At 43.2% G+C, this 15,173-nt stretch overlaps 1 protein-coding gene across 1 annotated transcript in view; it reads right to left on the reverse strand.

The window, feature by feature from the left end:
- LOC134609409 (collagen alpha-2(VI) chain-like) overlaps positions 1 to 15,173 on the reverse strand; it is a 143,926-nt gene that overhangs the window by 93,377 nt on the left and 35,376 nt on the right. Inside the window, exons 12-14 of the mRNA XM_063453089.1 lie at positions 13,370 to 13,432; positions 12,814 to 12,876; positions 3,166 to 3,219 (exon numbers count right to left, since the gene is read on the reverse strand). Coding sequence (XP_063309159.1) covers positions 3,166 to 3,219; positions 12,814 to 12,876; positions 13,370 to 13,432 — 180 coding nt within the window. The remainder of the gene's footprint in view (positions 1 to 3,165; positions 3,220 to 12,813; positions 12,877 to 13,369; positions 13,433 to 15,173) is intronic.

A 15,173-nucleotide genomic window follows, 5' to 3' on the forward strand; every position in this document is an offset into this window, starting at 1 on the left:
CTTCGCACCCGGCGGCATACAGGGCAAGCCACCAGGCCCCCTCGGCCAGGCCAGGCCCCCTCGGTCATAGACCGAGGGCCCGACAGGCCAGTCTACCCTATGGCCACAAGGCCTTAGTCAGCGTGAGGCCTTAGGCGGCTGTCTAAATTGCCTATTTAGAGAGCCACCTTTGACCAAATGGTCTCAAAGGCAACAGAACCAGTCTGGCAAATTTCAATGTGTATAAACTGAAAAATGTAATGTGCTATATTTTACCATGTAACTTTCGAAAACACCATAAAGCCTGTACATGGGGGGTACTTTTGTACTCGGAAGACATCGCTGAATACAAATATGTGTACTTTATGGCAGTAACAGCTAACAGTATTATGAAATTCACTGTTAAAATGTCATGCAGAACTAATAAAATATATATATTTTAATTTCTCACATTTTAAAAAATATTTTATTCATATTAAATTATGTTTATTATATAAATATTTGATGTGAAATGAAAGCACAGTTTCTCATGAACAAAATGATATATAATAAGTGTGGGTGCAATTAATATGAAAGAGATGAATTACGGTTGAACAGGTACATAGCGCAAATTCAATGTTTTGTTTACGTTTTGTTTTGATCTGAGCTTGTACAACTGCCTCAGTCCTTTCTACATGCTGTACAGTAGGTTTTTCTATAAACTAAACAAAAACTATACTATCTTGGGGATAAAACAATATTAAATAAAGTCAGAACTATCGTTTGCATGGGCTGCAATACACACTTCATGAATGCCTTGCCACTCCCCAATGTAAACATACTTCGTCAGGGCCGGACTGGCCCACCGGGATACCGGGAAATTTCCCGGTGGGCCGACGGCACCTGGGGCCGGGCAGCCACCTGGGTCTGCTACCCAGCGTGCAGCTTAATGAGACCGGGGCCGGAATATGACGACATATTCCGGCCCCGGTCTCATTCAGCAGCACGCGAGGGCGGGAGAGCAGAGACAGCGCAGCTCCCCCAGCGGCCGCCAGCAGACCTCCCCCAGCGGCCGCCAGCACCGGTGCTCCAGCACAGACAGCCGTCTGCACTGCACGACCCCCTGGCAGGTAGGAGTAATGTGTGTCAGTGTGAGTTTGCTTGTCTGTTATGGTGTGTCTGTCTGTCTGTTATGGTGTGTCTGTCTGTCTGTGTCATGGTGTCTGTCTGTCTGGTGTGTGTGTCTGTCTGTCTGTGTCATGGTGTCTGTCTTTCTGTGTCATGGTGTGTGTGTCTGTCTGTGTCATGGTGTGTGTGTGTGTCTGTCTGTCTGGTGTGTGAGTCTGTCTGTCTGTGTCATGGTGTCTGTCTGTCTGGTGTGTGTGTCTGTCTGTCTGTGTCATGGTGTCTGTCTGTCTGTGGCATGGTGTATGTGTCTGTCTGTCTGGTGTGTGTATCTGTCTGTCTGTGCCATGGTGTCTGTCTGTATGGTGTGTGTCTGTCTGTCTGTCTGTGCCATGGTGTCTGTCTGTATGTTGTGTGTGTCTGTCTGTCTGTGCCATGGTGTCTGCCTGTATGGTATGTGTGTCTGTCCGTCATGGGGTGTGGGTCTGTCTGTGTCATGGTGTGTGTGTGGGTCTGTCTGTGTCATGGTCTGTCTGTGTCATGGTCTGTCATGGTGTGTGTGTGTCTGTCTGTGCCATGGTGTCTGTCTGTATGGTGTGTGTGTGTGTGTGTGTGTGTGTGTCTGTCTGTGTCATGGTGTGTTTGTATGTCTGTGTCATGCTGTGTCTGTCCGTCATGGTGTGTGTGTCTGTCTGTCATGGGGTGTGTGTCTGTCTGTGTCATGGTGTGTGTGTCATGGTATATGTGTCTGTCTGTCTGTGTCATGGTGTGTGTGTGTCTGTCTGTCTGTGCCATGGTGTCTGTCTGTATGGTGTGTCTGTGTATGTGTGTCTGTCTGTCATGGTGTGTGTGTGTGTGTGTCTGTGTGTCATGGTGTGTGTGTGTCTGTCTGTGTCATGGTGTGTCTGTCCGTCATGGTGTGTGTGTCTGTCTGTGTCATGGTGTGTGTGTGGGTCTGTCTGTGTCATGGTCTGTCTGTGTCATGGTCTGTCATGGTGTGTGTGTGTCTGTCATAGGGTGTGTATCTGTCATGGTATATGTGTTTCTGTGTCTGTCATGGTGTATATGTGTGTTTAAAAATAGTGTTTTTGCTCACCTTTTTTTTTCCCCATGCAGCGTGCTGGTCTCCCCTCGACAGGCCCTGCCTGCTCAAGCTTGATGATCTCAGCCAATCCAATTCTTTGCCATTGGATTGGCTGCAAAACGTTACAACAATCAGCATCTCCTCATAGAGATGCATTAAATCAATGTATCTCTATGGGGAACGTTCAGCACCTACAGAGTGTGGAGGCCCTGAATGTAGGTGCACTGACACAGGAAGCACCTCTAGTGACCATCTGAGTGACTGTCACTAGCGGTGTCACTTTGATGCAATGTAAACATGGCCTTTTCTCTGAAAAGTCAGTGTTTACGTTGAAAAGCCTGTAGGGAGATGTTATAGACACCAGTACCACTACATTAAGCTGTGTGTGTGCGTCTGCTAGTGAGTGAGCTTGCTTGCATGTGTGTGCCTGCTAGTGAGTGAGCTTGTGTTTTTATGTCAATGAGCTCATGTATATCAGTGAGATTGTTTGTCTATGAGGCTGTGTATCAGTGAGCTTGTGTGTGTCATTGAGATGTCAGTGAGATTGTCTGTGTCTGCATGTGAGTATGCTTACTGTATAATTAAACGTTTTACTCTCAAAGGACCAATATTTTATATTAGAAAAAGCAATATATATATATATATATATAACTCAATCATCTGTCATGGCAAGACATAGCCTTACATATTACACGCGACAATATATGGCGCAGTGACTTATGGGGCTGACATAATTTTTTTTTCCAGGGCTGCTTTGTATCCCCAGTCCAGCCCTGGACTTCGTATCTAGGAGATATATTGAGAAGTTCCTACTATACTAGAAGCTTCCGTTGACTCTCCTAAGCTAAGCCTTGCAGTACAGAGCATGGTGTAGTGGTTATGTTGATTTGAGTGTTCCTTTAACCCATAGGTGAAATGTTCTTGACCATCTTTACTATATTTCTGTTATACAACAATACATTTTAAATAGTTTACATATTTATACATCATTTATTCACCTTTAATCCTTTCATTCCTGGAAGGCCAATGTTCCCTCTGTATCCTGAAGACCCCTAAATTACAAAAACAATATAAATAATTCTGTAAATAAATAAATATAAATATTGACAGACTGCTTTACTGCTTCATAGAAAATAGCATACAGCGGCTTTAATTAGCAATATACTGGTCTTAGAACATATCACACATCACTTTTTATTTGACGGTCTGCTAATCTTAGAACATATTACACATATTTTTATTAGCAGCCTGCCCATGATGAAATTCAATCTTACTGTTTGTCTGCTGATAGTGTAGCATATCAAACATCACTTCCTAATTATAGTCTCATAGTCTTAGAACATATCATACATTACTTGGGCTATGACATTGCTAAGGATTGCAGTGAAGGGGCCAATTGCCCCCCCTCCTCCCCTCCCTCCTCCAGATTATTCATTGCCTGTGTGCCCCTGCCATCTAAAACGTATGTCCACCATATACTGTGCAAGCTCAACTGTACTTGGCAGAGTAGGCACCTGCCTACCCACACAGCAGGTGCCTACTCTGCCCAAATATAATGTGTACAATGGGGGGGAGTACAGGCGGAACAGCTCCCTTGCTCACCTTGCAGTGTGCGAGCAGCCATAATATGATATCATCCCAGGAACGGCAAGTCTAGAGGGGATATGTGCATAGAGATCACAGTGATCCCTCAAACCCCACTGGCCGGGCACCAGGGCGATGATCCACTCCAGCCTTCTCAGAGAAAGTTAAGAAGGTGGGAAAGACCTTAATACTGCAGACCATCGTTAATAACCAATATTGGGATTTACAAAATAAATAAGAAACCTCTGGGGGTCCAAATCCCCCAGCCTCTACCCATTGAGGTAGGGTCTGGGTCTGCGTGGAGCCCTCGCTGAATGAAGATAGATTCTTTTTTTTATTGTCGGGATTATTTTCGGCGTGTTTGTTTTTTGCGCTCTGGTCTTTTTAAAATTGTATTAGTTTGACGGGAATTATGTATTTTTATTTGGCCTTCTTTGGGGCTGAGAAAAAAAAGATTTTAGAAAATAGAAGACATCATTGTTTTGGGGACTTCAATGAGTAGGGCTCTGAAAATGAACAGTACTTGTGGAAGAACAATGATTTTTATGGCATTTATCTGACCCAGCAAAGAGGAGTGTTTGTTCCCCCAGCTATCCAGCATTGTTGTGTGTTTCGTCAGTAGTCGGCCATGGTTATGTTTTAATATGACATGTTTGGAGGGTGCTAATTGCATTCCTAAATAAGTAAGGGTGTCTTTCCTCCATTCAAACAGGTAAAGTGCCCACAATTCAGTAAGGCGGGGGTGCGGTATGTTAACAGGGAGTACCTGCGTTTTAGCAGCATTGTTTTATAGTAGGATACTTGTCCATAATTGTAAAGGAGAGTCAGAAGTGGCGGGAGAGAGTCATTGGGTTTCGTAAGAAATAGGAGTACAGTCTGCAAACTGGGCTATTTTTTTAGGCCGATTGGTGATGGTTCACCAGTTATAGCTTGATCGTGTTTATGCTTTTGAGTGTTTTGAGGTTTATACTAGGTAGTGGTTAGCTGCTAAAAGATTTAATATACATTGTTATGAGAGATTTGACATCTTTCTTCGAAGCGCCTTCTTTACACACACTATCACTAAGGCTCAAGATTTACCTGTCAGATCACTCCCCTCCCCCACCATTGGCAATTAGGGACTTCACCCGCCACTCATGGGTGAGGCCAGGGAGAGGCAATAGTTCCCGCACCTTATGTCACTTAGGGCCCCCACCTGTCACTCATGGGTGGAGGCTGAGGTGGAGGCAATAGGTCCCCCCCTTTTGTCACTTAGGGCCCCCACCTGCTGCTTATGGGTGGGGGCTGGCCGAGACCCTAGGTCCCCCAATCAGTTGGACAGCCACCACTATTTTTACATAGTACAAGGAGGCAGTTGCAAGCCAGTAGCTTCGTCCTTGTAATAAGCAAACAAATGGAGACCAAATTAAAATGTGGTTTTCTTTAGTTCTTTGTAATTTCTAATAGTCAAATTCCCATCAGAATTTCAGACAATAGCGAAAGCCCAAGTGTTCAACTGGGCATGCGCGAGAATTTCACAGTGCTGTCTAATGTGGGTAGATGACGTGTCCCACAGGGCCTTCATCTGCCAGCATTAACATGGCGGTGTCTAGGACCTAGGTCTGGGGAAGAAATAGAGTAAAAAAAAAAAGTCAGGAGGGAAGTTAAAAATAAATAAATGCCGCTTTAATAACAGCAGGCGGATATTAGTGGCCACAAATTCCAGCCAGGTTTCCAACCTTTCTGCTATATTTTTTTCACTAGCCTCTAGTAACAACTACGACAACTGTCGTAATAGTGATTACTGTGAAAAAAGTTTATGAAACCATAAATTAACTTAGAAACAACATCAGGGACAAAGTAAACCCTTTGCAGCACTGAAATGCACAGAAGGAAAAGTAAAATAAAACTATCAACAATGTAGGGGCATATCCTGGACCCTGTTTTGAGAAATGAAGATGCCCAGATGATGAGCCTTTAAGGGGCCCATTGCAGAGGCATCATAGAGGCTCAGAAGACTAGTTATATCCTGGGCCACACTTTTACCCTCATCCCTGCTGGCCAATAGAGTAAAGGGTGGGGTAAGGGCAACTTGCTTACCCAGAATTATTGTGACCTCACACTTTGGTTTTATTTATTTAACTATTTACTTTTATGTACTAATTGTATTATAGAGCTAGAACATTTTGCATGTGTAAATTGATTATGTTTCTCTTTGTAGGATCTTTGGGTGGTTTAGTAGCGTGTTACTTTGATTGATAGCAAGTGATAAGGCTGAAAACCAGACTGTCACTAGCTTTTAACAGCCCGCATTCTACTCATTGTTAACAGTAACATCTGCCAGAAATTCTCTGTTGAAATTTTGTAGCTGAAAACCACCTGCTACTTGTTAAGGTCAGCAATAGCTACTATAGCAAGTAACAGCCAGTTGGTTATGCATTGACATACTGAGTGTAGGGAGGAGGTGTTATAACATCATATCTTCCCAGTGCTGCAGTGTTTGAGCAACGATAGACTTATGTGCTGTCATATGTGGCATGTTCCATGGAATCTTCCCCAAGCAGGCAGTGTAGTGTTATAGTGCCCTTGTGGGGGCTCTGCTTGAGCAAGCCTCTTATTGTAGCACCCCCCGAAGGGGACTCGGGTGCTTCTAAGGTGATAATCTTCAATATAAACTTTACCAAGATTTTGATTAGTCTTCAGAAATGTTGAAAAGCCTCTTAACAGTTTTCCATTACTGAATATAGCATCCGCTGCATTTTAGTTTTTTTGTGGGGGAGGAGAGGTTGCTGTTAACTTAGAGAGTAGGTGCTAAAAAAGCATCAAACAAGTCATGAAATTAAGTTGTATTTCACAACATCCATTTTCTCATTATAGTTAGTACTAATGTATCTTCAAAGCTGATCCTTGGTCAGGCCCCAATATTCCATAATGACACAATCAATGACATTAGTGCGGTGTGTCCATTATACGCAATGTCCCTGGATATCAGTAAATATGGAAGTTACATGTCAGATCACAGAAGTTCAAGACAAAGTGGCAATTTTATACTTTATAATTGATGATTGGTCTTAGAGTAAATTTGGGAAAGGTATAGCAGGACATAATGAGATGTTTTGGTAGAGATCATTAAGCCTTTGGACTTACTTTCTACATCCAGTTGTGCTATGCTTTCTTTATAGTGAAATAATGTTGTATTAATAGATGGAAGATGTGAGGGGCCACCTGGCACCCTGACTGGGTAGCTCCGTCAATCGCTGCTTCCTAGTAATCCTCAATTACCATAAGCACTGCACCGGACACAATAACCACTGTAAATCCCACAAACCGCCGCAGCTTGGTTGGGGTCTCACTGTCCTCCACCCATCCTGGATCCAAGACCAGGATCCAGCTTCCAGTGGGTAGACCTCTCCTAGTCCAGAGAGCAAAGCAGGCTGCTCTTACAAGAGCAATCATTGTAAGCCAAGGGAGTATAGTGATTATAGCAATCCCCAGAATGAATTTAGCTCTCCAATCCCCCAAATTTGAGCCTAGACTTCATGAAGGGTAAAACTAATCTGTTTAATGGCAACCACAACAGGCCTTATATGCAGGTCCCCATGCAAGGGGCACTCCCCCCTGGACCTGAGAGTAGACTACAGTAAAAACATACACACGATTACATTAGCTCTCAGGTCCAGGACACTCCCATACAAAATAGGTCAATCCCTCCCCTGTGCCTGGGAGATAATTGAGTCAGCACTGTAGTAAACTCAATTATCTCCATGCACTGAAAACATACATTTTTACAAAACCCCATAAATATCTTTTAACACACAAAATCCCCACAAATTTTACATCCCCTGATAGCCCTGATCTGGGTGACCATCATATCCAAAAATTGCCCAAATCAGTTCAGGGGTTCAGGAATTTCCTGGAAGTCTTATTTTTGACCGACCGTGCACATGGTCCCATGCCCAAAACAGTTCCAGAGAATTAGTGCTAACAGTCGGTCTCTCTTTCTGGAGTACAAAAGTACATACTTTACATGAACAGAGCCTTTTAAAGTATTTCAGCCAGGTCTATTGCAGGGGCCATAGTCACATGGTAGGAGGCTGTAGACATGTGCAATTCGTTTCGGTCCGAATGCGAATTCGGACGAATTTCAGGCAATTCGGACATTCGGGTACGTTCCGAATGTCCGAATAGCTGAATCGACAAATTCCCGAAGTCCCGAAATTGCTGAATTTCCGTAGTGTCAAAGTGCTGAAGTTCCAAAGTGCCGAAGTTCCGAAGTGTCAAAGTGCCCAAGTGCCCAAGTGCCCAAGTTCCGAAGCACAGTATTGCCTAACTACTAATATACTTACCCAGTGGAAGAATGAAGAATGTTACACTGTATACAAGTTTAAATAAAAAGTATACAAACATAGCCAGGATTCAGCTGTAAGCATTTGCAACCCTTACAACAATCAAGTAACACACATTCATATAAAATGTAAGTTACTTAGCCAGTCAATGGAATGACAGGAATGAATAAGTAGATAACTCCCTAATTCCCACGGTATTAGGGAGCTATCTACCAAAAGGCTGAAAGACCTAAATTGGTCTTTCAGCCAAATTTACTAATAGTAAGTAAAGATTACTTAGTATTAGTAAATAATCTGCCCCTACTCTCTATACCGCGAGTAGGGGCATGTCTAGTAAACAGTGAGCAGCCTGTGGCTGAATTTCAGAATTTCGGAATGCCGAACCGAACCGAAAGTTTTCCCCATGCACATACCTAGTGTGGTGACATTCTGTCATCAAACTAACATGGTGACCAGCAGTGGTGTATCCTGGTTTTGTGCTGCCCTAGGCAGCACAAAACTCAGGCGCCCCCCCCCAACCTTTACCCCGCCCCGCATTCTAAATACACACACATTCACTGACACATACGCATACACTCGCTAACAGAAACACACACTCGCTAACAGAAACACACACTCGCTAACAGAAACACACACACACACACACTAACAGACACACTAACAGACACACACACACTCACAGGCAAGCAGACACACACACACTCACAGGCAAACACACACACACACACACTCACAGGCAAACACACTCACAGACACCCACACTAACAGACACCCACACTAACAGACACCCACACTAACAGACACCCACACACACTAACAGACACACACTAACAGACACACACACACACACTAACAGACACACACACACTAAGACACACACACACTAAGACACACACACACACACACTAAGACAGACACACACACACTAAGACAGACACACACTCACTAAGACACACACACTCACTAAGACACACACACTCACTAAGACACACACACTCACTAACAGACACACACTCACTAACACTCACTAACAGACACACACACACTCACTAACAGACACACACACACTCACTAACAGACACACACACACACTCACTAACAGACACACACTCACTAACAGACACACACACACACTCACTAACAGACACACACACACTCACTAACAGACACACACACACACTCACTAACAGACACACACTCACTAACAGACACACACACACTCACATTAACACTTTTCTTCTTTTTTTTTTTTTTACTTTAACCCCCCCAGCCTCCTTACCTTTGGGAATGCTGGGGGGGGTGTCTCTTCCTCCCTGGTGGTCCAGTGGCTGCTGGGCGGTCGGGCGGCGCTGCTGGGCGGGCGGCGAGGGAGCACTCCCCTTGAGCTGTCTGCTCAGCTCCCTCGCGCACCGCAGAGTGAGGCTGGGAGCCGGAATATGACGTCATATTCCGGCTCCGCCTCCCAGCCTCACTCTGCGGCGCGCGAGGGAGCTGAGCAGACAGCTCAGGGGGAGTGCTCCCTCGCCGCCCGCCCAGCAGCGCCGCCCGACCGCCCAGAAGCAGCCCAGCATGTCTGTTAGCCGCAAGGCTAACAAGACATTTGCCTTGGGCGTTTGGGGGGCGGCTTTTTTTGCCGCCCCCTGGAAAATGCCGCCCAAGGCAAATGCCTTGTTTGCCTCGCGGCTAATACGCCCCTGGTGACCAGGGGTCATGTGATCAAGTTCATGTAGATCTTTCTTACAGGGTGATAAGCTTTACCTTTGATATGGTAAGTAGGTAATTCAATACCTTTACAAGTCAGGAGAGAGATAGCCACTCCTCCCTATCCCCATTCCTCTCTGTTCCTTCTTGGCTGTGCTACTGAGCAGACATGGGCTAATTTTTATCATGGTGAACTGTGAGTGGGATCTGGTGATTTTATAAGATTTAGTTGTTATTTTTAGTTAGGTTGTTGTTGCTGTTGTTGTTGTTGTTGTTGTTGGTATAGTTAGTTAGATTGTGTGTAATTATTTGTGTGTTGTTGTTGTTTTGTCTCTTAATAAATATTTGTTAAAGTAGACGGACCAGAGTTTATATGTGTATGCGTACATAATAATTTATAGAGTTTGGTAATACACCACACCTAGGAGGCTGGCAAACAGTCCCCTCCAAAAACTTGTGGCAAACTCACAGGAAAAGGGGAGTTTGTCACACTTAAAAACAAAAATATTTATTTATGCATATATTTACTGGTCTATACAAGTTCTGCAAAGTGTGAAAAACAAAATGCTAAATCCTTACAAATTATTCTACATTGCAAGACGCAAGAAGTCATAATTTGACCAACTAGTTTGCTAGTTTAAAATCGAACAAACTACTGAACATAGTCAATAGTCTTACCCTGGAGCTTGTTTCCCTTGTTCGTGGGAATGTTTCCACCGAACAGTATCTTCCCAAGTGCTATAAAACCAAACACAGTCGATCATGGAAGTCCAACGGTGTTCAGGAGTTTCATTGTCCAAAAATAGTTCCATGAACTCGACGACCAAATACAGCTGCCTGCGTTCGTGCGAACAAGATGGCCGCCACCTCGTGGTCGTCCATAGGAAATGTGTCCACCCAGACTGTTACGGACCGCCTGGCACCCCAACTGGGCACCTCCGCCAACAGATGCTTCCTGTCAGGGTACCTGTCGTCTCTACCTCTGTGGAGGTGAGATACTTGGACGTTCTTCCTCGCAAAAGGGTTGAATCACTCGTTCCTCGCGGTTCCCTCGGTCGTTTACACGCCGGCCGCGAGGGATCCACTTCCTTTTATGACGCGGCGTTCAGTAGCCGACGTCATGACGACAACCCAACCCGATCTGTCAATCAAGCCCCAAGCACGAATGAGGATTCGTCGGGGGCGTGATTACCTGTTTAGAATCAGGGTATAAAAGAGGGCTTTCTACGTTTGTTCATTGCCCTGTCGTGGTTCTAGCTTGTCTAGTCACTCAGTGCTCTTGTATTCTGTTAGTTTCTTTGGTTTTGACCCGGCTTGTCTGTTCTACCTCGTTTACCTCTATTACCCTTTGACTCGGCTTGTCTCTCGTTTACCTGCTCTCTCGTTCCCTCGACCTCGGCTTGTCTCTATACCATTCTTTACTACTCTTACGTTAGTCCGGCCATTCTAAGGTCCGGTATACGTACCCTGTACCTGTTTGTACTCTGCGTGTTGGATCCCTGTCCCGATCCTGACACTTCCTAGCTGATGCTGAGGACCGTAAGCACCGCACCGGACAACACAAGCACCGCAGACTCCACAACCTCCATAGCTTACCTGGGATCTCGCCGTCTTCCTCCCACCGTGGACCAACCTCTGATATCCAAGACCGTGTGGAAAAGACCTCTCCTGCTCCAGATAGTGTAGCAGGAACAGCTCTTACAAGAGCTAGTGATTAGAACCCAGGGGAGTATAAGGAGTATAGCAATCCCCAGTGTGAATATAACAGTTCCCCTCCAATCACGAGATGAGGCTACATGTTAAGGAACTCAATTTTAATGGTGCCACACTGGCCTTTTATGACAATCCCCAAGCAAGGTGTACGCCCACATGGACATTGTTGGGGACAGGGACACAAACGTGTACACCAATCACAATAGAGTTACAATCTAAGGCACTCCCCCACATAATACAATAAGCCTTCCCCTGTACTATACTAAACTCAATTATCTCCAAACACAAAAAACACACATTTTTACAAAACCCCCAAAACACCTTAAAACCATAAAATCCCCATACAGTTACATCCCCTGATAGCCCTGACCTGGGTGACCAACATATCCAAAAATTACCTAGATTAGTTCAGGGGTTCAGAAATTTTATGGAACTCATGTATTTGACCAACCGCAGGCATGGTTCCATGCCCAAAACAGTTCCAGAGAATCAGGGCTTGCGGACGGTCTAGTTCGGTAGTTCGCAAACGAACAAACTACGGAACAGAGTCAATAGTCTTACCCTGGAGCTTGTTCCCTTCATCCAGATGAATGAGCTCACCAAACAGTGCATTTCTAAGCTGAATAGAAATGAACGCAGGCGATGATGGAAGTCCAGCGGTGTTCTGGAGTTTCTGTATCCAATTTCAGTTCCACGAGATTCATGCCCAAACACTACTGCCTGTGTTCATGCGAACAAGATGGCCGCCACCTCATGGTTGTTCATAGGAATAGCGGCCACCCAGACGAACAATTAGAACACTGCGGTGAGAAATGTTCCAAGTTGTTACTAGGTGTTAACAAGCTCCAGGTTGGTCTCTGTTCGTGCGGTTGTTCGGTAAACTAACCATATAGTCCTAATTGCACAAACAGAGCCTGTTTGAAGTTTTTTAGCGAGGTCTATTGCAGGGGCCATAGTCACAGGGTAAAAGGCTGGCAAGTAGTCCCCTCCAAACCCCAGTGGCGAGGTGGCTTTCGCCACACAGACGAACACTTAGAACACTGTGCTGGAAATTACTACAAAGTAGCAATTAGGCGTAACAAGCTCCAGGGTGGTCTCTGGTTCGTGCGGCTGTTCGGTTCCCAAACCAAATCTAAAATCCAACGATCCAAGTCTGTTCATATAGTTTTTTTTTAAAGGGCCCATAGTCTTTTGGGAGGCAGGCCAGCAGGCCCCTCCAAGCACCTGTGACGAGGTTCAGTCCGTCACAGAAGAATATTATACATTTTACATTAGTTAGAGACATCGTTTTCCTTTATATATCTACTATATAGCAAGACGTACCTTATCGCCTTCATCTCCTTTCATTCCAGATGGACCAGACTGGCCTTGCTTCCCAGGAAAACCCTATAAGCAAAACCACGAACATCTTTATAATTCGTGTCATGAGTGCAGTTATGAAATTGATCATTATGTATTGACCATTATTAATCATGTCATTAAAAGGTTCAGCAATATGCTTTTATTTAAACAGTTAATGACATTGATGAACTTTCGGCACAATTAAAGTAAAATAAATGCTGGTATAGCAGTTAAGCTCATTATGAAGATGGTGATCAGCACTATAAAAGATTATGATGAGCTGTCACTTAGCCCATTATTACATCATATTTATGTCACACTTATGTCATGCATGAAGGATTTGTTAATTTATAGCAGGGTTCACATGGAAAGAGAAATTACGGGAAAAATAAAAGTCATGGTAGATAGAGTTGCTTTGGGCCTCTACTGAACATGTGAGCCCCAAACTGCTTATTTTGCCTTAAAGACATTTGGAAAGCCCTGAGATTGTATGTTGTGTACATAGCTCCAAGATTGTGCAATATTCACATAGTTTTACCTTCTCCCCTGGATCTCCTGGAATGCCTTTTAGTCCAAAACTGCCACGATGTCCTTCTTCACCCTTAAATAAAAATAATATGAATATAAAATAGTCAATAATCTATGCTCTAAATATTTGATCACTATAGCATAATCCGGAAGAGGTATAAGAAGAGATCAACGGAAAGGTAATCTTAGCAACTGAGGAAGCCTAATCCATAGGCGAAACGCGTCTTGCTAATCAGGATATCCCATAGTGGAACTTTTGACTCTACCACTCGCAGTGGTGTTTGCAAGAAGGAATCTTGCTTTTAATTTTATTTTATTTTATATTCATTTTGTATTTTATTGTTACCCCTCTATTAAAAGGAAGCATTGTCTTTATTCATCTGTATGGACATTCCTCCTTTTTTGGGAACAACAAACCATCAACAATATATTTAAAGGGAGTGGGATCCCTTCCAATTTTCCCACAGGCGTCCAGATTGAGCCATAATTTTCTGGCTGTACCCTTTGTGAGTACTAAATCACGAAATCTTCATTTTACTATATATATATGTACTGTATGATTTTGCACTAGGTGCTTGTGCATTTATTTTGTCTTACAGTTATCCCATTTGTATTGGCCATTTTCTTATACCTTCCACCAAGATACTCCACCCATTGTGTATGTATGTATTGTGCAACACTGGCCAATTAGCAGCTCCTCATAGAGATTAATTGAATCTATGCATCTCCATGAGAAGTGTTCGGTGTCTCCATGCAGAGCGTGGAGATGCTGAACATCATCTCTAGTGACCATATGAGTGACTGCCACCTAGAGATGATCCAAGGCAGTAATGTAAACACAGGTTTTTCTCTGAAAAAGCAGTGCTTAAATTAAAAGCCTACAGGGACATGCTATAGATACCAGAGCATTAAGCTGTAGTTGTTCTGGTGATTATAGTGTCCCTTTAATAGTAAATTATGGTGACCTGAAAATCAATTTAGCACAACTTACTGAAAACCAACTTACTACAGTTGTTACAGTAAAATAAATCTCAAATTCAGCCAAGCTGTTTTGTTCTGTTGTGTCCTGATTTTTGTCAAGCTCTGCCATTTTGCCTTTAATTTTGCACATTTCTTCTCTCCAGCCATTTACTGTTTAATGAATACTCCCCTTTTTTCCTGCTGTTTTATTGTACATGCTTGTTTATCTCCTCCTTTTTATCTGTACAGTACCAGCATGGAGACTATGAACTATGTGGCTGTTCTAACACTATAGAGGCCGCAAAAAAGAAGATCATGTATTAGCTATCAGGAAATGTATGGTGTATCACTGTAGAGGAGTTATGTTACATACATTAATAGATATTTTTTGAAAGTTTAGTCAGATGAAAATATGACATGCGTTAATACTACTACTTTACTGGAAATAGTTATTCTTATAGCAAATCCTCTTAAAGTTCACTTAAATCAGTGTTAACGTAGAGCTTATGAACATTTCTGAAAAGCAACAAGCATACATTGATTTTGGGATGTGAAATTTGTGTTATGACGCAAATCAAGCACCAATAATTTTTCTCACTGATGAGAGAGAATATACAAAATAATATACATGGAAACAAAATGTTATTTCGTATAAAAAAACAATCATGTAATTCAACAAAAATATTAAGCAACAATCTAAACATCTCTTTCCTTTAATGTATTTCCTCTTCCTGTTTAAACTTATAATTCCTGGTTTTCCAATTGTATTTGCCCATATTACTTTAATTCAATAGTTATTCCAATTTAAATTTTTTTTTACCAATTTCCACTGGTTTCCCATAAATTTACACATT

This window comes from Pelobates fuscus, chromosome 4 (genome assembly GCF_036172605.1).
Source record: "Pelobates fuscus isolate aPelFus1 chromosome 4, aPelFus1.pri, whole genome shotgun sequence".
NCBI classification, from domain to species: domain Eukaryota; kingdom Metazoa; phylum Chordata; class Amphibia; order Anura; family Pelobatidae; genus Pelobates; species Pelobates fuscus.